This window comes from Rhea pennata, chromosome 4, assembly GCF_028389875.1.
Source record: "Rhea pennata isolate bPtePen1 chromosome 4, bPtePen1.pri, whole genome shotgun sequence".
Classification (NCBI taxonomy): Eukaryota; Metazoa; Chordata; class Aves; order Rheiformes; family Rheidae; genus Rhea; species Rhea pennata.
The window spans coordinates 6,417,046-6,444,250 of record NC_084666.1 but is presented as its reverse complement, the minus strand read 5'-3'; the positions used below and the strand labels follow the sequence as shown (position 1 = coordinate 6,444,250).

Below are 27,205 nucleotides of genomic sequence, written 5' to 3'. Positions count from 1 at the left end.
GGTTTCTATGCTAGTGTGGAAAAACCTTGTCAGGGTGACAGGTCCTTGGCAGCCACACAGCCCTGAGTCTGCTGGTGTGGAAGCATAACAAATAACCTCATCCAGGACTCTGTGTGAAGGAGCTGGCTGGGAGCAGAACAACTATTTCCCTTGGCCAATCATCAAAGGGAAAGCAGAGAAACAAGCAGAGAAAACAGAATAAATCAAGGCAGAAGGAGGGAACCAGGTATTTTTGTGATGAGTTTCAGGGTCCCTCTGAACTAGGTGACTCAAATCCTCTCACGGGTCCTGAAGCTGATCTGACACATAGAGCCTCTGCAGCAGAAGTAGTGCAAACCCCTCCTGACTACCTGCAGGAACATGTTGCCTGGCAATCTAGGTAGCCATGTCCATCCTTAAGCATCTAAACAGGTAGACTATTTTTCTGATGAACGGTGGAGTCTGGAGACTTGCCCCATCGCAGAGTGGCAGCACACTGGACTGAGAGGCAGGCTGCTCACTCTCACATTTCACCGCCTGCAGGGACAGATCTGTGACTGCCTGAAGCCAGATGCATCCTACTGGCTTGGCACGTGTTCGCAGCTGTCTGCTGCAGTCGCCGTGGCCCTTGGCTGCAGAGTCTCCTGGGACCGTTTTCACGTGAGCTGAAGAATTTCACCCAGAGTCCTCCAACTATCAGTGAGAGAGGTACTTTCTCTTCTGTGTTTTGAGATGATCTCTCCAGGTATATGCATTAAAAAAATATTCCTTAGCATCGTAAGGTGACAGACAGAAGTAAGAAATGAGAAGCATTTTCAACCTATAGCATCAACACATACATACAATTAGATTATTCCAAATACCTGTGGAAGCTGCACAGGCACAAGTAGCGTATGACATGCATAGTCAAACGAATCAGACACTTACCAAGGGCTTTCATAAAAGGTTCAAAGTTTTCCTGAGACTGAAGTTCATACTTTCCAGTGAAGCTCATGGTGGAAAGGCTCTTTGTGCTCCCAACACAAGAGAAGATACCTTGCTGGCAAGCAGAGCTTGGTTTTATAAGGAGCTTTTGTCCTAAAAGATGGTCAGAGGTGAGATGACTTAATTCTTTTATGACTATGTTCAAACATTAACATACAACTGGGCAATGGTCAGCCATAAATTGCTCCATATTTTATGGATCTTGATTTACGACATGGGGGCAGGGAATGTCCCATAAACCTGTTTTATGGATGTAGCAATGTGGCATCCATAAAGAAATGGGGGAAAAAAACTGTACAGAGAGACTGGTTATCAGAGAAATGAGACAAATCATCTAACTTTGTAGTCTGGAAATGCACATCTGGAAGAGCAGAAAGTGGTGAAAAATGGTGACCACTGGAGCTCACTGGAGGTGACCATTGGTGTCTCTATTTGCTGATGTGCACATGCTAAGTCTTTAGCACTGGCACAAAAATAACTGGCTGCACACTAGCAGAGTGCAGAGACTGGCACTCCTGCAGATGTCTGACAGTCCTCTGTGGCTGTGGGTTTGGCATAATCCAGGGATATGTAGCACTAGTCACACAGTCATCATGGTCCCCTAATGAAAAAAAAGAACTCAAAATCAAATCCTGTGTTTGACCTATCCCAACTTGAAGAACACATTCGGAGTTCAGGCTCCATCCCTCTACCCTTGCATCCATGAAGGGGTTTGGCATGGACAAATGCACTGACGAAGCATCTCTTCCCTCATAGCTACATTTCTTGCAAGTACTGCATCAGAAGGCTGTGCCTGTTTCATCCATCCAAGGCAAGGCTTGGGTCTGGGCTCCTTTCCCAATGTGCCCTCACGGCCAAGCATCCCAGGTTGCTGCGCCACCTCTGAGAGTCCACCCTGTGGGCCAGGACCCACTGGGCTTGTCTTCTTGCTTTCACCTCTCCCTTGTCCTCTGATGAATTCCTCCTCTCTCCCAAAGCCACCAGCTGAGGTTTCCTTTTCCCTTCTCACCCACATGCCTTTTCCTTTTTGTAATTCTTCCATTCTCCTTCTGCACAGCATCTTTCTTCTTTTTTTTTTTTTTTTTTTTTTTTTTTTTTTTATTGAAATCCCAGGTTTCATGGCTGGCTCCCTCCAATCTGGAGATGCTACTCTGTCAGAAAACAGAACAAAAAGAAACAAAAACTGTTTCCTTCTTCTCTCCCCAGACAACTGCCAGAGGGTTTTGCAGGGAAAAGCCACTGCCCAGCTCTACCACTAGCACTTCCCCCTCTCCCAGCATGCTCTCCCTCTGCTCCCTGCACTTTGTGGTGGTGTGCAAGAGACACTGCCCTGTCGAGGTTCAGCCTCGATTTCTAATTAATTAGTATGGCTGGTGGCTGCTTGAAGAGCAAGGCACTCTTCCTTTGCATATATAAACGTGAAAAGCTACCTGAATATTTTTGTCTCTGACCTAATGTGCTGTGGTACATTCACCAAGGGAATAAATTTACACTGCCATTATAGCAACCTGCAGTTCCAGTTTCATTCACTGCTCAATGAAACATGCTCTTGGGCCAACCACACCTGACCATGTCCCACTGCCCGCGCAGATACCCAATTCTCACCCATTCCCATGTGCAGGTTAGAGAGAAGAGGTGGCATCTAAACCAGTAGAGAGGGACTTTTCTCATCAAATCTCAGCCATGTGCAGCATAAGCACTACCTCTGAACTCCCGTCTAGATGAGCCAAAGGAGAGACACGTTATAAGCAGTGTCCCAGGGCTCCCTGTCTCCTTCCAGCCTCTACAAAAGGAGCCTACATGACTGGGTCATTTGCAAACAATTAATATTAGGCAAAATTAATCCAATCTTAGGTGCCTCAAGCTGCACCTGGAGTTTTCCCCAACCTGATATCCCAGCCACTGGAGACAACCCGGGCACGGTCTTCCCCTGCCAGATGCATGCCCATCTTGAAAGGAGGTGCAGGTACCAAGCCTCACACTGCCGATGGGACTTTGGCTGAGAAAAGGCTTTGCAACCCCTCCAGTTTTTGGCCTTCACACTTTGAAATGGTTGACGAAACAAAAAAACAGTTTAAATACAAGTCTGGAAAAGCAGCGGGGCTTTCTCCATCATTCCATACTTAGGTATTTCTAAACATCATTCCATTCCAGCATTTACATCCAAGCTGGAAATTTCTTCCCCTAGAGTCAAAATGGAGAAGATGACTTAAGTTAACCAGACATGATTTTTTTTTTTTACTGATCTTACTACTTACCAGTCAGTGCAAGACATTAGTGCTTCTTGCACTAAGATAGCTAGGAGCTGAACTGCGAAAATGAAGCTAGCAATTGAGTTTGCTGGCTGAGACAGTGAAATTTTGGAAAAGGCCTTGATTTAAGTGCAATGATTGTAATCAAACACTTCAGTCTATTTGATGCTTAATGTAGTTAAGCCGAACCACATAGAAAACAATTGGGAATGGGGTGAGAACTTTCCCTGGGTAGGCCAGTCTCGTAAGGTCTAGGTGCCTCCCACCAGTGTTAAATAATTGTCCAGTGATATTCCTGGTTGACAGCAGAAATGGGCAATTCATGATATAACCGACCCCACTTTAGACCAAAGTTGTTTTCTGCAGGTATCCTCCTCTTCTCATTTGCTGTGCAGAGATATATGATAACTATGCTTCTAACTTCAGTGTGTTGGGAAAGTATGGGCAATGGAGGTAGGAGAAGTAGAAGCAGACAGTGAGTACACTTAGACAAGCAGGATTCTGGAGAAATATTACCTGCTCTTGGTGTCTGCTGCAGTAGGAGTCATTCTCCTTTGGACGTCTCTGAGTTGTTTATCATAATTACTGCTGGTAAGTTTGGAAATGCAACCGATACTTGTTATAATTTACTTACAATTATCAATCATCAGAAATAAAACCTCTCTGTTTTGTCACCAACTGCTCAGTGGGTTCACCTTCTTTTATTTCTCCTAGTAGAGATATGCCGAAGCACTTATGAAAAAGGAGAAGAAACCCTCACTGAATGAAATTTGGCCAGGGTAACTATTATCTATCTAGGCTTGCTGAGCAAATGGTAGGTGAGATAAACTTAATCTCAATAGCAAAGTTCAGAATACTTGTACATCTCCACATTAGAATACAGGATCTTTTAAAACATGGGGTCATTTTAACTTTCCAGGTCAAGAAACTGCAGCCTATTTGAATTATCACAAGCCTGAGTCAGCTGACAATTTGATTAAAACTTGATCCACAGCCTAAAATCTGTGTCTGGTTTGTAAAAAGGGAAAAAGCTCAGATCATCTTCAAAAATTATTGATGAGGCTCTGTCTTGCAGAAAGCCAACAAGCTCTTTGGCGTTTAAGCCACTTTGAAAATAAAGCTTAGGATCTTAGAAGTTTGCTGCATGAAAGGATCTGAGTGTGCCCTTTCTGCTTTTTGCACATGAATCAATTATATAGACTCGCAAAACTTCTTAGCTCCATCCTAGTCATGGAGTTACCAAATTCTCTGTGTCCCAAGGCTCTGAATCACAGAAATGCTGGTTGGGAGGGACCTCTGGAGGTCAGTCTCTTGCTCCAAGCATGACTGTTGCTGATATGAGATTTTCTCAGCTGTGGCTTTGGCTAGTAGGATGCCCTCCTACTTTGCCTCTTGGGGAACCTGTTCCAGGGCTGCACCACTCATCTGTTGAAGGACATATCCTCCTAGACTTCAGGGCTACTGTGGAAAAAACTCTTTTTCTGCTCCGTCCAGTTTGAACCAAAGCTCTGATTTCTGGAGCTCTGAACTCCAGAAAGGACTTTACAGCTGGGAGTGCTGCGTGGAGAGAGACTCTTTGCTGTAGCCAAGGACTGGGTGCCTGACTGCCTTGGAGAGCCTTTGCACACCTCTGCATCTCTTCTCTCGTCTCTTATCTATCCTACCAGTGACTCCCTGGACTTCATGAAGCCTTTTCTTTCACTTCAGTGCTTTGGGAAGCTGAGCCTGGGTACTGCACTGGGATTTACTTAGCCAAAAAATGAAGGGCTACAAGGCAGGGCTTTTGCTGATTCAGTCATGGATTCCTTTAGTACAGACCCACTTTGGTATCCCCAAATCCATAACTGTTTTTCAAGAGCTTGGTCATCAGCTTGTCAATCACAGATCCACTGTTTGAACTCCCCTGTGTCTCAAGCCCTATTTTTGCTTGGGTCTTCATACTCTGTTCTGGTTGTATCTGGGAACTTGCTCTCCTGCCTAGTTTTCATGTCTTCGGTCCAGTTATTAGTAACTTCAGGGAACAAAGGTTTCTTTAGAAGGCCACATTGCTGCATTGCTTTGAAAGGTTGGATGTGATGAGGATAGATGTTGCTGCTCCTTTCAATCCTCTGCCCATCTTGGCTTCCACTAGTTTCAGTGGGTTTCATTATCCAGATAGCACTGACATGAAATAAGGCACAATTCACAGCCTGCTTTCTCTTTTTCTTTGTAAAATGGCCTTGATGGTCTCCCAGAATCAGCATCAGGCTGGCTGACTCCAAGCTGTAACTTTCAGAATGTAGACGTGCAAGCACCAGTTTACATGGTCTAAGATTAGATACACCATTATCAGGACCTTGATAAGCCTGCCGAAAATGGCAGCTTCTACAGAGCACTACCGCTTGATAATACCTTTGGTTAATGCCAAAATCCAGCGAACGGCAGCCCTCGGCTCCTGTCATCTTATTACCCAAAGGGAGCAAAGGCCCTGTTCTGCCAGGGCAAGGCAGCACGAGATTTTTTGGGGTTTTTTTTTTTGCTGCCTTAGCTTTGCTTGCCAGTGATTACTTGGAGAGCAGAGCTTAAAGAAGAGCGGGCCATCACTTCTAAGGTCTTGCCTTAAAGCAGTAATGCAACAGCTAATCAGAGCTGTCTTGCTTGTGGCTATAAGCAAAGGAGGAAGCAATCCTGTCTTCTAGAGATTAACTGGGCTGGTCTGAAGCCCACTGGACACTGGAGATGCTGTTACTGCCTAAGGACATTAAGAGCTGCGAAGACCACAGCATGAGCTGACTACCGTAGTGAGAAACCTGGGCTACAGCAACAGGCTGTGCTACTCACCTGGCCCCAGCCTCCTGCTCTCTTGCCAAACCTCATATGTTTGGGGCGTGGTGCCATGGCTTGTGACACCTGCCTAGCTCTCCATGTGAAGGAGACCCCTTAAAAGTGATATTTTCCCCTTGTAGCTTGACACTGATCTCTTTTATGTGACTAGATTGTCCTCCGTCACACCATCCAGCTTATGGAGTCCAGAGACAAGGACTGAGAGCAATGTTCATTGCTTATGGAGCTAGTTTGTCCCAAGGCAGGGGAAAAAAATGTTAGGAAAGAAACAGAGCCATTAGCACTTATAATCTTGAGTGAGAAAGGTCTGAAAGAGCCTCCCAAAATGGAGTAGCATAACATTTGAGTGGCATAAATGTAATTATCTCATTCTGCTTCACGCCTGCAGTGCAGATGTCTCCATCTGAGCTGGATACCCTAGGAGCCCCAGTGGCGTAGTGGGGATAGGCAAGTCTTTCATCTGATCCAATGGAGACTTGTACCTTAGGATGCAAAGAATGATACCCTCAAAGTACCTACAAGCAGTCAGATGAACTCCATCCTGGAGTGGCACCTGGCTGTCACTCTGGGCATGTGCTCACCTCCTCAGCTGGCCAGCCCTCTCCTTGATCCTGATTTTATCAACCGTGGAGGCTCACTTAATGACTACTCACAGTGGATGACAGCTAGTTAGTCAAGAATAGTTACTCAGGCTCATACAGGCATGAGGAGAAGTGTGTGTCTATGTGCCCTGCTGCTTGCACGTGGGTCCTGATGTACAACTCATCACAAACATGCACTGCATGAATGTCTCATTCCTTAATCTGGCTTTTAATAAATGTTATAGAGTCGACTTGGTGCCCCACACCCATGATACCTAAAGGAGCCTCACACATCAAGGCGATAATCAGCTTGATATCTTCACTCCTTTGGCACAAGGGAACACCCTCCAAAACCGGCAAAACCCTTCATTGCCAGAGAAAAATCTTCCTTGAGATCCTGGTCAAGATAGAGAGACAAAGGATAAGAATCAAGGGACATGCCAGTGTCAGCCTCTTCTGCTCCAAAGTGAACATGCAGATGCTCTGTGCTGAAGACCAGCATATTTGTTTCTTTCTAAGCTAAGCGTACAACCCTAATGTGCATTTAAAACAAATGTAAGGTCTGAAGAAAGTCCCCCTTGACCTTCCTTAGCAGATGGTACTCCCTGACTGGGAAAAACACAAGAGCGATGCACAGGTAGTGCACTTAGTGCTCAAGTATGACACTGCAGTGAAGAGAGCAATATAAGAGATTGCATGGGCACCTGAGAGTATCAGAGTTTTCACTAGAAACCACCTCTCCAGGGCTTGCTGCTAGTGAGATGTTCCCCAGGAAATGACCACAAGGCAAATAAGAGCAAAGTTGACAAAGTGTTGGCTGTGTTGACAAAGTCCAGGGTTGTCACAGTCCATGTCCTGCCTGATGCTGTTGCCTACGGGCCACACCTGTATTCAAAACAGCTCTGTGAGTGCAGTATCCCCACTATATGCATGAGGGTCAAGTGAACACAAAGACTGTATGACTTGCCCAAAGTCATCTGGGAGAGCTCTTGAAGCAGATATGCTGTGGCTACTTAGCCATAAAAACGTCCTCCTTGTCAAGTCTCTGGTGGTTGGCAACAGGGCCTGTATTCCTGTGTGATTGCAGATTTTGAGATAAAATTTGGCCCTAGGGTTTAATATGATCTTTGACATAGTAGGATCAGATTGTGCAACCTTCTCTGGGCAAGAGTGTCTTCGATGTCCCATCATTGGAATAAGCATTGCACAATCTTATCCTCACATTCCTTTTCTGCTCTGCCTTTGCAAGCAGGTCTTGCACTTTGGTCTACAAGAACTAACCACCACAGAGATGTCCTTGGAGCCTACTGTGAAACGCCTCGTGGCAGGAACTGGTGTCACACCCAGCATGGTGAAAGTGCTGACACGCCTGCTGCGGTGTTTCAGCTGTTTGTGCTCCTTGCCCTGCCAGATCACTAGAGGTGATGGTGGAAGTTCATGTCTGTTGTATTCGCATATGAGGAGAGAGAGGTGTCATCCCACATGGAAGTCAAATCTCAGAGATCATGTCATCTGAGTTACCTAGAATTTACACTGAATCTAGAAAGAGAGAAGAGTCACATTCACCACCACACAAGAGCTTCTTGCACTTTGTTTCATTTGCAATTGTATACTTCTGCCTTATATTTCCCTGATATAAGGCACTAACATATGATTCCGGACGCATGCTTATGTGTACAGCTGCAGATCCACTCTGCAAACTTCTACAGATCTCTACACTGCTATGGATCCTGAACCTCACCAGGACCATGTGGTCCTGATGATCTCTGAGAAAGGCAGAATCGAAGTGTTTTGGTTTCCAGCCAAAACATGACAGTTTTTACCGGGAACTTCCTTGTTTTCTCTGTGAAAGTTCATACTTCCATGCAGGAGAGGATAGAGGACAAAGGGCTTCTTCAACTAGTGACAGGTTTATGTATATTTTCTCAGACAATGTAACATGCTTCCCACTGGGAGTGTACTCTATATAATGTAGTAAAGGGCACTGCAAAATGGCAAACATCCTTATCATCTGCTTACTGGATCTGCCTAGAATTTGTTCAGTTATTTATAGATCTGGAAGCCTTTGTTTGTCTACAGTTTGCAAACATCTAGCAGCTCATGTTGAGGTACAGTAGCAGGAGAGAGGGACAGGCTTGGGAGACAAGGGGGACATTTTTATGTCATTCAGGCTTATGTGATGAATCTTCATGAAACTGCTATGTTCTATCCCTGGTTGCAACTAAGTTTTTGATCTTCAAAAGAGCTATCTCCTGAGCAAGGCAGTTACACCACAGAGGATGGCAAGGTGAGAGATACTCATGTGGTCAAAGTTGGCTCTGTCCATCTGTTTGGCCATGCCTATGTCAATCTCTCCATGTTGATGTGCAGAGTTTAAATCTGGTGGGGTCTAATGAGAGTCATTGTCCCCAGAGGTGGTGATGCAGGCACCAGCATCTGGCAGCCTTGTGCCTATACTGAGCTGCTGAGCCCTTCCCAGTGATGGAAGTGATGGCTTTGTCTGAGGCTCACACCTTTTCAGTGGTCAACTGGATATTTTCACGTGCCATTTCCAAGTTTCCTTCTTGGGTGTAGGCCCCCAGAAACGCACTTAGGCCTGTCCTGTGCAGTCCTTCCCACTCCCAAATATCTGAGCACCATTTGCATCTCAGTAGTGACCCTCTTGCACATGAAACAGCTCAGACCTTTCAGCATGAGCTTCACAGCATGATGCCTGGCCCATTAGCAGCCACCACTTGGGCAGCTGCTGTAGAAGAGTTGGTAAGTGATAACTCCTTCTCTGCTGCCTTTTACTGATTTGGGATTTGTGGGTCTCTTCCTTGTCTGTAAAACAAAGGTGAGACTCAGAATAGGAGTCTTCATGGATGAAGCACCATGCAGCAGCAGGCCTGGTTCCTCGTTTCCCTGAGATGAGACAGTCTGTAGCTCTCACATCTTTTCTGCTCTTTCCATGGCAATAACCGGGCTTCAGTGGGAAATGAAGATGCAGGGAGCAGAAGGCAGGAGAAGAGAGACTGTACTGTAAGGAGGATGATAAAACCTCAGGACCAATTTGAGGAATAAGGTGGAGTGAGCCAGAAGAACATGCTTCCCCACCTCAAACAACCTTTGCCTTGTCTGCTTCTTCTGGGGAGCTCCAGCCTGGCTGGAAATGTCTCTGCACAATAAGTCACAGGAGGTGCCGCAGGCTAATGCTACAACCCTAGGTGACTTGCTTGGCCACCATGGCTCTTGTCTAGGTCTTCCTGTGGGATATCTCAGTGCCTCCTCTTCCTCAGCTCTAAATGCGGCTTTGCAGAGAGATTAATGAGTCCTGGAAGAGCTGGGCCTGCCTGGAGCTGAACAGTAGTGGAGATGACTTGTGCAGGGCAAGACATAGAGGATATGGGCATATGGGAAGAGCCAGGGGAAGAAAGGCAAGACCAGTCTCTTGTTTCCTTCCAGGCCCAGAAAAATTGGGCGAATGGTCAGGAATCAGGGATCCCTGGAGGCGGCAGCTCACCCTTCACCGCCTTGGCACTGATGCAGGGCATTGCTGCCATCTAGTGATATGGGGATTAATTCAGGGCTCTTGCAGAGTGATGTGGCCAAGCCTGCGGTCCTCTGGGCCCCGGAGAAGCTTTGCAGGAAGTATGGGACAGAGACGGAAACCCAGCTCTGTAAATACAACTGATTTCTGATCGGCAAGTCCAAAGAGCAGCTGCTAAGGAATAAACAAGGGCCAAGATGGAATTGCAAATCCAAGCAAGAATACAGAGACATCAGGCAAGATCACGTTAATTAAAAACTGTTAAATTTTCCAGCTAGTGATCTGCTGCTGAGGTTGATAAGCCCCAGCGGTTTTGCAGCTGGCACACAGCAGCGCAGGCACTCTCTTCCCTGCTCCCCTCTGTTCCTCTTAAATTCAAAGTCAATTAAAGAAATAATGGCCCAGAAAAGAGCGTATCAGACTAGCAGTGCTGAAAATCCTTCCTTGTAAATGGCAATGTTTTGTGGATTATGTGGTATTGGTTTAACCTGAACATGAGTGCACGCTTCCCAACCGGATGCTGACGTTTGAACTTAGATTAGCAGCCTGGGCTAAAGTGTATGTGAGGGCCTGAATTTGAACTTGCAACTCCAGTTAAAAACAAGGATTTCTGTCTTCATTGAAATCAAAAGGGCTGTTCCCCATGTTCTGCCATAATCTAGCATTCAGCTGGCGTGAGCCAAACCACCAAAATGATCTTGTAACACTTTCTTTTCATAGATTAACTCTACATCCCTGAGTGGGAGCCAGAGTGGTTTTGATAGTCTTGTTGACCATCTTTGCTGGCGTCTTTTTCCACGCCAGAAGTCCGACGTACAAAAGGAAATGCCGGCGGTGGTGAGGAGCAGAGCAACCCGCAGGCGGTGGGGCGAGTGGGGCACATGTGCGAGTGCGCTCCAATAACGCTGCCGGCTACTTCGGTTTCTGGTAAACACGGGATTAATAGCTAACTAATGCACTAGAGTGCATTAAATGCGCATTCGCCCTCCAAAAATACCCAGGGAATGGGAAACGCGCGGCGTTGAAAGCAGCTCCCGCGCACGCCGTTTCGCCCGCGCTGCTGCAGGACTTGCCGGGGAGGTGGGGACCAGCAGAGGTGAGCGGCCGAGGCCCCCGAAACGAGTGCCTTAGGTGACCCCAGGGGCTGGCGTTGATTCAGGTGCCCCTGGGACGCGCTGGGGCTGACCCCGGGGAGGTTTTGCCATCGGTTTCAGCCCACGGGAGTGCAAGCTGCCCCCCAAAAGCCGGATGCTGCCCGGTCGCCCTCTCCTGCGGCTGGTTTGCTCTTGCTGTGGATGAGTCAGCTCTGCTCAGATGCTGAAATTTAGGCATCTATCTCCACTGCAATAAAGCCCTTTTGGACCTTCAGATCTAGGAAAGCCCTTTTCACGTTGGTGCTCAGGGAAAACTCCCGGGTGACCCACAGCAGCTCATCCCCGAGGGACGATGTGTGCCTGGCCCGAACTTCAGCGCTTTGGCAGGTCCCGCGTCCCTTATTGCAGACGTGATGTTTTCCCCTCGGCAGGGGCATTACCAGCAATGCTTTGCCCCTTTGCACCTAGTCTTCTTGGGTTGAAGCCGCCGTGGGTGTTAGAGCAGGTTGCTGTAAAGCACCCCTAGTCCGCATGGGCAGTGCGCGTGTGCTGAGCCCTCTCGGCGAGCAAAATCCTGATCGGAAATGAGGATTGCGCCGCTGGCAGCCGCCTCCCCCAGAACCTGCCCCTGGGTGCCCTTACAGGCATTTAACGCTGCCTCTACCGTGCACGTTTCTGCAGCGCTGTGCACCCTCTCGTCTGTGCCCCAGCCGCGCGCTGGCACGCAAAAACGTGCAAACACCTCTCTGGCCTCTTGCAAAATATCTTGGCGGTGCAAAGGTGACTCCGCAGTGCAGGAGCGCGAGTCCTGCACTAACCTTACCTTCAGCAAACACTTACTGTGGAAGGGGAGGCAGGAAAACAAAGCAGAGGTAAAGAAAGGGCTGCCCAGCCCATCCCAGCAGGGGGAAGCCTGCTGGTGCTGAGCCCTGCGCCAGTCGCCTGCTTGTCCCGTGCCTCAGTTTCCCCATCTGTGGGATGGGGGTGTTCCCGCAGCCCTGCCCCGTGGGCGGCTTCATGTCGCTCAGTTATGGACTGATTTCTTTCAGGAGAGATCTCTGGAGGTCACTGGACCAAACCCTGCTTTAACCAAGTCCAATCTCAGAGTTAAATCCAGCCCGAGAGTTATCTCAGGCTGCTCAGGGCTCGTCCGGCCACGTTTTGAGCTCTTCCAAGGAGAGAGCGGAGCAAGAAGCTCTCCCTGCCGCCCGCTGCCTGATCACCCGAGCTGCGAAAAGACATTTCCTAACGCCTGCAGGGCTTTTCCCTCGCTGCGGCCCGGGCGGCGAGCGCGGAGCCTTCCTCCTGGGGGACTCGCATATCCCTCGGCCGGTTGCAACGGGGAAAGGTTTCCGCGAGCACAAGCGCCAGGCTGGAGCGCGGGCGGCCGCCGCGGCGCAGCGCGCTTGCCCCCGCCACCTGCCCCGCTGCTGAAAAGCAGAAAAAAACCCACCCAAAACCAGAAAAAAAAAAAAAAAAAAAGCAAACCCCAGCTGGCTCGGGAGGAGCGGAGCAGCCGCAGGCGAGCGCCGGGGAGCCGCGGTGCCGGCGGCGGCAGGAGCGCGGAGCGGCTGGGCCGAGCGGGCTCGGTCGCGCCGCGGCCTTCGTCTGCACCGCGCCGCGCGGCGGGTTTCGGTCTTTTTTTTTAATTTGACCCTGGGGATTTTTGCAGAGTGTGCAGCCAGCTCTCGTTTAGTTTTACCCGAGAGCTGATGCCTAGAGACCGCGCCAGACGTTTGCGAGAGACGCTCGTGAGCGGATCCTCCCGTTTTGCTCGCCGCTGCCCAGGCGCGATTTTGTGCATCGTGCAGACGCTGGGAGCAGCACGGCTCGGGCGGAGGAGGGGTCAGGCTTCGGGAAACGGCGTTTAGGAGAGGTTATATTTGATGGTCTCTGGTTAGCCTCAGAGGCATTAGAGGTGAAGCTTTCAGCTTTATTCTGTAATTCTTGATAGCTTGAAAAAAAAAATTGTACTTGAGAACTGGAGGAATTCACGTGGCTCCAGCAGCTGGAGCTTCACGGAAACACAGAGAGCCGGAGAAAGAGCCAGCAGCGTGCAGGAGTTAGCAGGATATAAACTTCGTGGAAGAAATGTTTTATTCTATTTAAAATTATGCCTATTTTTGTCTTTTGGTCATTTTGAACTCTGTGGGTTCTTTTTGATTCCCCTTTCTTCCCTTTTTTTCAGTCCCCTGCATCCTCCAAGAAGGCAGCACGCAAAGAGACAAATACAGCCGTAACGGGGACGCGCGCAGAAAGGTTTCTGAATTTTAAAATCCAGCACTTCAAAATTCAGGGTACTCATGGAGTACGTCAGCACGCGGGGAGGCCCGGGCACCGTGGACTTCGAAGGAGCCCTCTTTTCCGGCTACGCGCCCGACGGGGGCCTCTTCATGCCGCGCGCCGTGCCCCGGCTGGACGCGCCTGCGCTGCGGCGCTGGAGCGCCTTCTCCTACCCGCAGCTGGTGAAGGAGCTGTGCTCCCTCTTCGTCGCCGCCGAGCTCGTCCCCAGGAGCGTGCTGGACGGTAAACCTCGCCGCGGGGCCGTTTGAGGAGTGTCGAACCCGCTGCTGTTCTCCTCGCCTGCATCCTCCTCATCCTCGCTGCGCTCTGCAGCCCGGCGTGCAATCGCCCCGCTCCTTTCTCTGCTCTTTTTCCAAGCTGTCAGCTTGCTGGGGCTTGGTTGTCCTCTCGGAAATGCAGCCCCCAGCTGCAAACACTGACTCTGGGGATTGCAGGAGTGATTCTGGGGTTGCAGTAGCGATGCTAATGCTGCATCCCTGCTTACTGCTGGGGTAAAACCGCACAGCCAGAGCTGTTCAGCACGGCTGGTCGGCAGTGGCTGCAGTGCACATGGGTTTCTCTGCTCTTTTGGGGCATTTGTCTGCACAAAAAGTGCATGAAAAGGGACATTTGCTGCATGGGACATCATGCATGGAAAAATATTTTGCCCACTTTGGGCCCTCCAGCACAGAAGTGCCCCAGAGTCGTGCGCGGCGGCAGCAGACGCACAGCGAGAAATGCCCGTGTGCCGCTGCGGGAGGGGGACTGGGTCACCTATGGGGAAAGAGCCCCATGCCCACCACCTGGGGCTTTTGGCTGCTTGATCCTCTTTCTGTGGTCTGATTTTTAATGTTTTTGGCATTTAGCAGCTATTCCTTCCACCAGAGGGCAGCTGTAACCTCCATGCTCATCAGTGCGTTAGGGTAAAATTTATTTTTCAGTTTTAATGTAGTTGCTTTAATTGTGACAGATTTCCCCTGGGGTTACTCAAAGAAGAGCTGTTGCAGGCACAGGCTGATTTACACCAAGATCAGACTGCTAAATAACTAAGAATAACATATCAGCTACCTGCTCCACACCTCTCTAGCAGCAGAGTCTTGGCTTTTGCAGTACGGCTCCTGGGAGGAGTATGGGTGATAGAAACCGCGATCAGAAATGTCTTTCTTGATCTGTTCTAACCATCCTCTACCCACTCTCCCTCCAGACCTGATTGACAGGGCCTTCAGCAGGTTCAGACACAAGGACGTGGTCCATCTGTCCAGACTGAAAGATGGGTTGAACATTTTGGAGCTCTGGCATGGGGTGACCTATGCTTTTAAGGACCTGTCTCTGTCCTGCACGGGGCAGTTTTTACAATATTTCTTGGAGAAAAAGCAGAAGCATATCACTATCCTGGTGGGTGAGTATCCCTCTGGGGGCAAGTAGAAATTCTGGGGTCTGTCTAGACTGGGAATGGTTTGGGGACAGCACAGGGACCATCTGCTGCCAGCCTGGTGCTGGCATGTCATCGAGTGTCCCTGTCCGGGGCAGCCTTGGGGATGCATAAATGCATTAAGCACAGGGGTATCTTGGGCTTGCTGGGAGAGCTGTTGACCTGCAGATGCCAAGGGTGATGCGATGGTGCCATCATCTCCTAGGTGGCTGGTGGGACAACTCCAGGCTGGATGTCACTGGTGACAAAAACATCCCAGCGAGCATCTCTGCACCCTTTTTTCCAGAGAGGATGGTGGTGGAGGTTGACATAGTGATGTTTGTTTTTATTTGTTTTGCTTTGCTTTGAAATAGGAACATCAGGGGACACGGGGAGCTCAGCAATTGAGAGTGTGAGAGGGCAGAAGAACATGGACATCTTCGTTCTGTTGCCGCATGGACTCTGCAGTCAGATACAGGAGCTTCAGATGACCACTGTCATTGAAGAAAATGTCCACATCTTTGCTGGTTGGCATTGCTGTCTGCTTTAGGGCTCTGTTGTGTTGAAAGCATGGCCTAAAGGTCTCATGGACATAGTGGCACAAACTGTTCCTTTTGTGGTTGGGTCATTGTTGTTGGTCACGTTACAGTTGACTGGATGCCTGGTAAAAGGTGCTGCGGCAGAAGTTAGTCTGGCCTCAGTTGGGATTTTTTGAGCCTAAAATATCTATAGGTGGTAGAGACTGAAAATGTGCCAAAAGCAGAAACTACCCCAGGATCCATGCTATGCTCCTCAACCTCTAGCTTGCACAGCCCTGAAGCCAGATCTGCAATTTGGAGTGCCCCTTGCTGCAGTAAATCCTCAGCCTTGTTTCTAGACCTGTTTCTGAACAGAAATATTTTGTGTCCAGTTCGCTGAGGTCAGCAAATCTAATCTCTCCTTTCTCCTTTTGACAGCTCATGGGAACAGCGATGAAATCGATGAGCCGATCAAGGAATTATTTGCTGATGTTGATTTTGCCAGAAAATACAACCTGATGAGCTTGAATTCAGTCAACTGGTCACGGATTATGGTGCAGATTGCTCACCACTTCTACGCTTACTTTCAGTGCGCACCATCCTTAGACACCACCCCACTGCCCGTGGTGGAAATTGTTGTGCCAACAGGAGGAGGAGGAAATATCACAGGTGAAATAAAAAAATGAGGTTAGATAAGGAAGAGATAGAGTGTATTGTGACCTGTGGACTAAACATACTTTGCAAAAGCTAGGCATTGCTATTTATTAAAATTAAAACACCCATTCTCCATTAGAATGTCTTCAAAGTCACTTATATTTTATTACTCTTTTATGTTTATTACTCATCTAAGTGTCAATGATGATTTGCACGAAGCAGAAAATCTGAAACCATGCTCTGGTGATGACAGTAGGTCTCCTGAGGATGGGCACACTAGAAGTGGGCAGAATGTGCTTGATCCTGAAGAGAGAGAAAATACTGCATCTCTGTTTTCTTAAGCAAGACCTTAACAGGTCTGTGGAGTCCTGCTCGGTACCACCTGGTTTGCATGGCAGTGTACAGTCAGGAGAACCACTCAATCCTGATTGCATAGCTCCAACCCTTTAAAAGTGAGTCCTTGATTGCCTTAATCTCGAAATAGGTGTATAATTGTATTATTAAAGCCATAAATGATTTTATTCTCACAAGTGCATTCACTATATTTTCAGGCCACCCAACTGAGGCAGCATTACTAAGCTGCAGGAGCCCAAAAGCTTCACCTCTCTTGCCTGAATGCTGGTGCCTGACCTCTTGGTCCACTGCCATCCATCTTCAAATGTGGAAAGGCCCAAGGGCCAGGGTTCAGTGGCCTGGCTTGGCAGGAGGAGCCTTGCGGCCCAAGATTTTTAATCTCAGGCTCTACTAAAGTGTTAAAGATAGGTTATAAGAGCTGTAGTAGAGAATGTCACTTTTGGCTGCTCCTGAAAAAAGTGCTCAATCAATTTGTGCAGTGACTTCTTTGCTAAATCTCCTTTGAGTGCTTCTTCCTAAAGCATGCTTAGAATCTTTTGCTTGTTTTCTAGCTGGCTGTATTGCCCAGAAGATGGGTCTTCCCATCCGACTTGTTGCCGTGGTTAACAGCAATGACATCATTCACAGGGCTGTTGAACATGGAGATTTCTCACTGTCGGGGGAAGTGAAGGCTACATTAGCATCAGCCATGGATATTCAGGTATTTAATTAATTGGTCAAAATGAGAAGAGATTGAATATTACATATTCTTATTTTTTTTTTCTTGCATTGTGTACTGCCTGGTTTATGAGAGCAGAATTCTGTCACTGTTTCTCATCAATGCATTCAGAGGTGTGACTCATATCAGCATTTATGCTGCAGTCTGCTGAATTAAGATCAAACATCTTCTTCCTAGCTTTTCAGGGATTGACTTTGTAATTGTCATTGTTAATGGTGAGTTTCTGGGGGTTTGTTAGATGTGTGCTTAGAAAGAGATGTATTTTTCTCAAGGCACTATGTGACACTTAGAAAAATATAAATTCTGTCATGTCTCAGAGGCTCTGTCAATGCTTCTGAAAGTCTCCACTGAGAGAGGAGACCAGAGGAAGGTGGGGTAGCCTCAAAGAAATGCCTCATCAATGGCCATCTGCAGTTTGCTCAGAATAAAACATGTCCCAGCAGGCAGGCAAAGGCTTTAGAAATGAAAAGTCATGGAGTCATGAAGGGATGGACAGCAAATGCCTGGAAGCAAACGCCTCCATTTCATACCTACCTTGTGATCCATGGACATTGGATATGCTTCCGGAAAAATGACCCAAGTGTGAAACACTCGGTGTCATATCACTAAAGGCCCTAAGCTACTTGGATTTTCCAAATGTTGTTCAAACGTGAATTCCTAGGGCTCCTTGTGGACCTCAAGGGGTGGCTGGGTTCCACTCCTGGCACATGTCCCTTCAGCAGTCCTGTTGTGGTGAGGCCATCCTTCCCATGGCTATATGGAATGTCATGGTTCAGCCCAAGTGTGAAGTGCCTATGCAAACTCTTCAGTTGCTCAGCAGTTCATCTTGGAATGGATGTAAGGAAGTCTCTAGTCAAACCTCCTGCTCAAAGTAGGGTCAGCTGTGAGGTCAGTGCAGGTTGTTTAGGAATTGATTCAGTCAGGTCTTCAAAAGCTTCAAGGATGGAGACTGTGCAACCTCTTTAGGTTGTCTCTTTTGCACACTAAATTAAAGCAGAGAAAGCTTCCTGTTTAGTCACTAGCGCTATAAGTAAAGCAAAAACTATTTCCACAGTGGATTAGCCTTTTAAGGAGAAATTCCAGCAAAGTGCAACCAAGACGTGCTGTGTATTTGCAGCAAATGAAGCCAACCAGGGACTGTTGTCTGGCCCTGAGGTCAGGCAGCACCACAAAGCTCATTCTCACATGCCTGAATTTTCCTTGGAAACAGTCTCCAGACTGAACTATTCTCCAGACAGGGTCCAGGCAGCCTCCTGGGCAGTCTCAGCTGGCATGGGAAAAAGGCAGAGCAGAGAGCTGTCTAGCAAGCAAACAGCAAGGCCAGCGGTCACATCAGTTTCCTGGCCCTGTTTGATTTACTAGTGTAGATGCAGCAATCCGTAAGGGAAACCTTAAGGTTGGTATGAATGGAGGGTGAACAGGAAAGTCTGGATGTGGGAGTAGCAGGAGGAAGGGCAGGAGAAGGGTATCAGGACAGGTGCTGGAGGCATCCACAGTGGCAGGTCACCAACTTCCAAGAATCCTGGCAGGTAGCTTCTCAGGACACCCAGACTGGGTGGACAGCCTATAACAAGGGACAGCCCAGACCAAAGGGCTGACTACACTTCGGGTAGAATGAAGATTACAGACTGGAGACCTTAGAAGGTGATGGTGGGAAGATGAAGAACAGGACTGGAGCCATTAAGACATCCAGATAAGGACATGAAAAGCTGAGTAATTCTTAATGACTCATTGAGTTTGCACAGGATGGAGAGACAAAAGGTCACTGTCATTGTCAGCTCTTAAACGCAGTAAAGACCACATCTGAAACCAGCACATGGTTGCAATGCAGGAACAACTGAGGAGACGTGATGAGGACTTGATAGCTGGTGTCCCTTGTCCTCTCTGTGCCTACAATCTGTCCTGGCCAGACCACTGGGACACGTATTTCTTGGTGTTTTGAGTATGTGGGAATGCTACCGTGAGGTGTGAAATTGGTTTTGCCTTAAAATAGAATCATTCTCCCTCTTACATAGTCTTGTGTCGAGTTTTGCTACAGTGTCGCAACACTCATTACTACATACCATACAGACCAGTCAGGTCCTGTATGTGCCTTACATGTTCGTAAAGATTATCAGTTAACCCTGTGGGGAGCTGAGTGTCTTATTAAGCCACACAGGAGCACAGTGACTCACAACAGCATCTGCAATACCACGTAAACAGCTGGATATCTCCAGTTTGCAAGTATGTCGTGTGTTATTAGTCTGCTTTCCTCAGGGTAATTATACAGATGTAGTCACACTGCTTATTTGTCAGTTGTCCCCTCATTAAGTTTTTCAACCTGGTGGTTGATCAGAGAGGTCGGAGGTCTAAGAGACATCAGGCGTCTGCAGGGCTTGAGGATACCCATGTCCAGGCAGGAGACAAATCCTACCACAACTTCCACTGATCAAATAGCTGCAATAGCTCAGCCCTAACTAGACATCAGAGAACTCACACAGGTGCTCTCCACTGAGACAGAAATTCACCATTCTGCTGCTCACGTGCTGCCCTGTTATCCTAGGAGCCTTACAACATGGAGAGGATCCTCTGGCTGCTTTCCGACGGCGACAGCAGCCTCATCAAAACTCTGATGGAACAGTTCAGTGTGTCCAAAAGCCTCAAGATCCCCGAGGATTTGCACAGAAAGGTAAGTTCCTTTACACACACGTGCGTGTATAAGGAGATTACTGCCGCCAGTTGTTTCCAACTTGTGTCCAAAATAAAAAATTCAGCTTGCAGTGGATCATTTTGGAGGGTTTCCAACCTAAAATGTAAGTGTGCATGAGAAGACAGGCTGGAAGAGAGGTTTTGCATCAGTGTGTAATTTTTATTAAAAAAAATGTACAATTTTTTTTAAAAGAAACTGCTTTCTTTTTACAAAACAAATTTTAAGAAGCCTTACAATTATTTAGGTAGGATATGAAACTACCCCTTCCTTAGAAATACCAGGCAGGTAGAAGCTGCATTGACAGTGCATCAAGCACCCTGCCTGAGGCTGCTCCCAAAGGGCCCTTTCCTCCCCTTGCTGCTGTGGCCGCCTCTCTTTCCTCAGGCAGCGGGAAGATTGCTCTGCACCTTCCAGCTGCCCGATTTCTAACTCTTTTTTGCCATCTGCCCGCACTGCAAAGCCTCGCTGGAAGCCCTGCTGAGCGTTGCACGCGGCTGGGCTCCGTGCCGAAGCGCGCTGCCGGTGGTTCATCCCCGCTGGGCGTCTCACTGCGTTCCTGCTCGGCTCTCCCCAGCTCACGCAGGTGCTGGGCTCGTGCACGGCCTCCGACGAGGACATCGTGCGAGCGATGAGGCGCTGCTGGGAGGAAAACCGCTATCTGCTGTGTCCCCACTCTGCCGTGGCTGCTCACTACCACTACGCGCAGCCGGGCTGCGGGAGCCGCAGGTGAGCGCCCACTCCTGCGGAGCGCCTTGCGTCGGTGGGTGCAGCTGCCCCGCCGGCTCTGGGCACGTTTCCCTCCAAGGGTGCCTTGCTTTTTTTGCAGCATGCCTCGGTGTTGCTTAGCCCCAGCCTCAGCAGCCAAGTTTCAGGACGCTGTGCTCAGAGCCGGCCTGGTTCCCGAAGTCCCTCCAGAAATCAGTGCCCTGACAACGCTGGAGACCAGGTCAACCTCCATGAAGAGGGGGGAAGATTGGGCAAAAATACTCCGGGAGCAGATAGAAGATGTGGCCCAGCGGAGGAAGATGTAGGTGGGGTCATGGGACACCACAGCACAAGCACTTGCACAGATGTGGCCTGGATTTGTGCTATAAAGGCAAATGCATCCTAAGGTTCATTTTCCATTTGGGGAGTGATGTTTCTGTATGAGACAAGTCTAGGCTCTCCACACAATCAGCTAGAGAATTATCTGTAGGCACATACTTCAAACTTTTCTTTTAATTAGATAGAACATTTTGCAAAATGTTCAAGAAAGAGCTTTCTAACTCTGTTGTCTTTTTCCTGTAACTCCGTTAAAGCCTGCTGAAGCTTTTAAGAAACACGTTTGTCCCGCGGTGGCTAGCCTCATGGAGAACTCCTTTAAAACGATCCACGATTGCTAGCTTCCTGAGTGTTACTCAGTAAGTCTGATCCTGTATGTCTTGTTTCCTAGGAAAACCTACCTAAAAGCCTATTTCTGCATTATGGTACAGAGCTGTAATGGCTTTCCACTGAACAGCCACTTGGTAGAAAAAACAAATATGAATTATAGCAGTAAAAAGCGGAGCTGAGCTGCAGTTATTAGATCATATTTCCACGGCATTTTTATGAGTGACAGCTATCGGTTGTTCTTCCTTCTCCAGCAAGCGCCTCGACTCAGACATCTCTGTTGTTTTCGGGAGATCGTAAAACGCAGGACCAGTGTGGTTCGAATAATTTGGCTGAGAGGACAGCTTGCATGTGGGCAACTCACTTTCAAACATGGCTTTGCCAAGGTAGCAAAAAACCCACCGCCACCGCCACCAAGAAACGGGGAGCAAAGGGTAGCAAGGGACCTGGAGCTAGAGATCTTTGCAAGCATCCCTGGAAGTTTGGGCTGAGCATTGGGACGCGTGGAAAAGCAGTAGGGATTGGGGTGGCATGCCCCAGGAAGGGGCATTTTGGCAGCTTCTGGTGTTGACCTGGGTTGAAAATCATGCTGAGAAACTGGAATCACTAAGGAAAAAATGGAGATCACTGAGCTGAATGGCAAATCTTTGCAAGCAATGCAACAGTTGGGTCAGCTCTTGTGTAATAGCCCAGCAGAGTTTACACTGGGCAATGTGTCTCTGTGCAACACCTTCTAATACAGCTTTAAAAGCTTTGAAAAAGCTTTAAAAATTATCCATGTTTTAGCATCAGTGCAATATTGCCTTCTATGATACATTGGCTCAGTTGCTTGGGCTGGGGTAGAAAGGTGCTGACCAAAATTCAGCACAGCTTAAATTTGCAATAAAACTAAATAGGATGAGCACATGGAAAAGTGGTGATATGCCACGGGGACTGTGGAGATGTAGCCGTAATGGCCACGCTGGGGAAAGGCTTTATTCGGTAGCTGATACTGAGCCAGCCTGAAGCCGAGCGCTCCACAGGGCTGGTGGTGCCGGCATGGGCATCCACAACCATAGCTGCTTCCTGGCCTCACACCTTCCTCCTGCAGGCCAAAGCCTTTGTGGGCAACTTCCACTGAAACGAATAGGAAATGGGAAATTCCCCTTATCTGAAGACCGAAACTTCAAGTCTTTCAATGCCATGTTCTCATCATGTACATATAAATATATAAATACCTCGTGGGGGAGCTGCCTCCACAAGTCATGCAGCTGGCAGGAGTATCTGGTACCTAAAAAGGAAAAAAAAAGAGAGAATAATTACAGCGAGGGGGGGAAAAATCCCCATTTTGCCATCAAAAAAAAAAAAAAAAAAAAAAAAAAAATCCCCTTTGACATCAAAGGAAGTCCCATAATGGGAGCATTAATTTAAAGAGTTAATGACATTTAGCAGGGTAAAAGTAAATTCTGCAGGGTGAATCAGCACGGGATTTTTCAGACTGTGTGGAAAGAAGGGGGAAACTTTGCCCGGGTTAAAAGCTTTCTTCCTAGCACCTTGGCAGGCTCTTACACAGCTCTTGGCAGAGAGCAGCACAGGCTGCCTCCTAGCTCGTGAAAGCCCTCTGGGAAAGGAGTTATCCTGCAGGGACACAGCTGTGCTCCCCATGGCTGCAGGGCTGGAGGGCCCGTGTCCCACCTCCCGAGCCTGAAACATATCACTTATTTAAGCTACGCCGCAGCCTTGTCCTCACGATTAACATTATTCCTCTCCTAGAAAATGGTTTTGCACTCGGGGCTACATAGCAAACTGCAGTTAATGCTGCCAGCGAGCAGCCCCCCACCCATGATGGATCTCCGCAGCTGCATCCTCCTCCTGCTTGCACGCACGTTGTACGGGTTGGACTCCACTGGTGCTAATAGCTGCCTGCGCACATCTTGTGGTTCTCCGACAGGGATGGTTGCCCGGGTGTAATTTAGCTCTTGAATCATCGCCTAAGACACCCTGCGAAGGGGGAGAGGCCTGAAAGGGTGCCCGGCCCTGTGGACGGGAGGGACAGGAGGACTGGAGAGATAGCTTGGAGGGTTGCAGAGAGGTTTCATTCCTGCAGAGGGCAATCCTCGGTCACATTTGAGCCTGTGCCGGCAAGGCGCTGCCTGGGGTTTGGTCCTAACCTCACTTTAGTCCTTCTCCTGGCATTTCTGGAGAGGCTCTGGCAAATCCCCCAGCCTCCTCCAACTCCAGGAGCGGCTGCCAAAGCTGGACACAGCAGCCCATCACGAGAGGATTTTGCTTCCACTTTAGCAGCCCCCATCAGAGCAACCTGAGCTTCAGTTTGATGAAGAAGTGCAAAATACATGGAGAAAACTTGTTCAGAAAGACCGTATGCTCAGAGATGCCAGATTTCTTCCTTGGCCACCTTTGGGGTAGATTGTGGAGGGCTCTGGCAGCTAGAAGTGCTGCTGGGTTTAACAAAATATCACTTCTGGGCTGTTCACAAGCTCAGGCCAGACTTGTCCAGTAATTTTGTCCAGACAGAAAAGAAGTGGGAGGGAGTTAGTGCTCACTCCACAGCTGGAGGGCGAAACTACGTCAGCGCTTCTCCGTCTCATACCTTGATGGCTCGTGTTTTTTCCCAGCAAAGGGAAAGGATCTGGGTTCATCCTAAATGGATTTGAGCCACGTGCCCCAGGTGACGGTGATGCCCCAGAGCCTGTGATCTGACAGGCACCTCGTGTCTCGTCACCTTTGCTCGTGCAGGGGACGGTTGAGGGAGAGGTGGGGTGTGCTGGCCGGACAGCTGCTAACATGTCCTTTCTTCTTGGTTCATTGCCAGCGTGGTGAGAGTAGGTACTCCGTGGGAAAGTGCACTGCGTGGATAGAGGAATGGGGTTCAGCACGGGTTCCTACCCAATAAGGTGATTAAGGCCACTGTAACTGAAATGTCTTGGCATCCCATGGCTGTTGGTTGGCTTGTCCAACTTGGGAGTCAGGATGGGGACACTTATTGCAATGCCTGTTGGGACCCTTCCGACTAAGCCTGGGTTTAGTGGGCTGAGGCTGCAGGACCCTCAGGGACTGCTCGTGGTGGCACGTCCTTCCTGACTCCAGCATTGCTTCTGGAGGCCGGAAAGGAGGAGTCCGCAGCGCAGGGAGTTACAAGCCCATTCCTTAAAACAGTGTTCTGAAAGTTTGGGAGTTGTTATTTAAAATTCCCTGGGGATGCTGTATAATTTATGGACAGGTATGAAGACAAGTAGGCGCTCAGACATGGGGATGAGCCCAGTGTAAATGCCAAGATAGAAAGATAGATAGATAGATAGATGAAGATTAGCCAGAAGATTTGGAGATGGAAGGGCCTACTCCTATAGATCTTTGCTGTCCTAAGATGATACCTACTATCCCAGTACTCCCACTCCATAAAAAGTCATCTCAAATCTAGTGCAAATGGTTTGTTTACTCTTTTTTAAATTAATTTATCCCAAGTGTGAAAAAAAAAAGAAAAAAAAAGGAGTTGCTTTGTTGTTGCAATTTGCTGCTAGGCATTCATATGTGTGCTAATGATAAGTATTAATTAAATAGCTTGCTGTTGTCTTCTAAATGCAGTTCTTTAAGGCTGTAATTAAACACAGACACCCAGCCCTTTCTGTCTGCATAGAGAGAGGCAGGCAGGCCTCTGGAGCTCTAGACTTCCTCCCTTTCAGCGGGAGAGAAGTGGAAAATGAGGCAAAACCAGTTTCCACTGAAAACTCACCACACTGTGCTTGTCCTTCATGGGGAAAGCAACCAGGTAAAGGAAATTAAAGGAATACAACTTCCAGGATTCCAGCCCTGCGTTCAAAGGAAGTTTGTATGCCCTTAAGATTTTGCAGCTTCACACATTTTAAAGGTAGAAGAAGTCACTTTGTTTGATCTCCCATACCATGCAGGCTATTGAATCTCTCTTCCATGTTCATCAAGTCCAGCAGCCTGTTGGCTTATGAACGTCTTGGTCAGATGAGATCCAGGCGCAAAGTCCTAGAGATCTTAAGATATGAGCCTGAATTCTTAAAATACGAACTTAGCTTGAAAGTGCTCTAGAAATGTGGATGAAAATACTGATGCTCCCATGATAGAGGGCAAATTCCCTGATACAATTTGCTATATGTCCATAATGTTGAACCATCTCCACACCTTGCCCTCAAAAGCAACCAGGCTTAATTTATCTAAAGGGCTGCTGCTGATGGATAAATATATACACTTATATTGGGTACTTGCTAGTAGTATTAGATGAGAAGAGCGCCAGGTGGCTTTCAAGTGAAGACATTGCTGCACTGGTGGACCCACTGGTTGGTGCTAGGCTGTGATGGCATGATGGAAGAAACATTTCTGTCTTCCAGCTGCTGCAGGGAAATGTGTGGACACATGGACAGCCAGAGGGAGCAAAGAAAGCTCCAAGAGACGTGAGTTAACACCTGCCGGTCACCCAAAATCCATGTGAGCAACCTGTCATTGTACCTGTTCCTCACATGGGCAACCACATAGACAGTGACAGCGAGGAGCTTCGCTGTGGAGGAGATACTTGGACTGTGTTCTACAGCTATAAAACATATTTTTTGAATAGAAACATTAAATATTGTATTCATGTGAATTCTAAACCAAGATCTGTAGAATATATATATAACAAAAATCATAAAATAGGTGAGGTTGGATGTGTTGCCTGCTGATGAGGGGATCCTGGCCTTTGGAGCATTCCAGTTCTCGGGGGCCTCAAGTGATGCCTCTCAGCCTTTTGCTGCTCTGCTTTCACTCTCCAGCCCAAGGAAAGGAGCCAAAGCTGGGGTGGACATGAGTCTGGATGAGGCCAGACAAGGCACCCATAGGGTGTGGGCAAAGTGGGGATGGGTCTGAGGAGGCTTTTCCTCCCACCTCCCTGGAGCATCTGTTGCGCCTGTGAAGCTGCTGGTGGTAGGACTGGAATTTTTCTTTCTGAAGTGGATTTTTGCAGTTTTGAAATAAAGCAGTAGAGAAGAAAAACTAGCTTCTTTTCAGAAACAGAATGTGTGATTTAAAAAGAAGTTGGATTTGCATGGGACTATTTTGAGCAAAATACTTTGTTCTGCAAGAAATTCGTTACTTTTGAGCAGCAACTTTTAAAAAAAGATTTGTTAAAAAAATAGAAAGGATATTCTGAAACAATAGAAATACTGTGAGCTCTGTCACTCTCGCAGTAAATAAGTTTTTCCTTATATTCAAGTGGAATTTCCTTTTGTTTCAGTTTGTGCCCGTTGCCTCGTGTCCTTTCACTGGGCACCACTGGAAAGAGTCTAGCCCCATCTTCTTGATATCCCCCTTAAGGTATTTATAGACATAGACAAGATCCCCTCTCAGTCTTCTCTTCCCCAGGATAAATAGGGCCAGCTCTCACAACTGTTCCTCATAGGAGAGATGCTTTGTAGCCCTACGCTGGACTCTCTCCAGCAGCTCCATGTCTCTCTCGTCCTGGGGAGCCCACAGCTGGACACAGTACTCGAGATGAGGCCTCCCCAGGGCTGAGGAGAGGGGCAGGATCACCTCCCTCGACCTGCTGGCAACACTCTTCCCAATGCACCCCAGGAGACCATTGGCCTTCTTGGCCACAAGGGCACATTCCTGGCTCATAGTCAAACTTGTCGTCCACCAGCACTCCCAGGTCCTTCTCTGCAGAGCTGCTTTCCAGCAGGTCCACCTCCAGCATGTACTGGCGCAACTCGTTGAAGGTGTTGCTGCTCATCTGCCATTCATTTTCACCCCACTGGTGGAGGGTGTGGCCCCATGGCCCCATGGCAGCAATAGAGCCCCAAGCCACAGCTTGGAGGGGGCTCAGTTCGGCTTCGCATGGATGTGGGTGAGGAGCACTCCCTGCCAGTGACACCAAACTGTGCCGCTTTCTGAGGTGCTGCCAAGGCTCCAATGTTTCCTGCCCCAATGAGGAAATACCCCAGTATTCCTAGAGAGCTTCTCCAGGCTGGTG

The 27,205-nt window shown here is 48.3% G+C and overlaps 1 protein-coding gene across 2 annotated transcripts; it reads left to right on the top strand.

Moving 5' to 3' along the window:
• Positions 1-12,842: 12,842 nt before the first annotated feature.
• On the top strand, positions 12,843-26,335 carry THNSL2 (threonine synthase like 2). 2 transcript variants are annotated; one of them, XM_062575109.1, is made up of 9 exons: positions 12,843-13,160; positions 13,431-13,768; positions 14,730-14,924; positions 15,311-15,463; positions 15,893-16,123; positions 17,014-17,162; positions 19,723-19,848; positions 20,444-20,595; positions 20,696-26,335. In XM_062575109.1, the coding sequence occupies exons 2-9, from the start codon at positions 13,546-13,548 to the stop codon at positions 20,898-20,900; spliced, it is 1,434 nt and encodes a 477-aa protein (XP_062431093.1). In that variant the 5' UTR covers positions 12,843-13,160; positions 13,431-13,545; the 3' UTR covers positions 20,901-26,335. The 2 variants fall into 2 exon arrangements, with proteins under 2 accessions (XP_062431093.1, XP_062431092.1); XM_062575108.1 differs by having other exon boundaries at positions 20,675-26,335.
• The last annotated feature ends 870 nt before the right edge of the window (positions 26,336-27,205 follow it).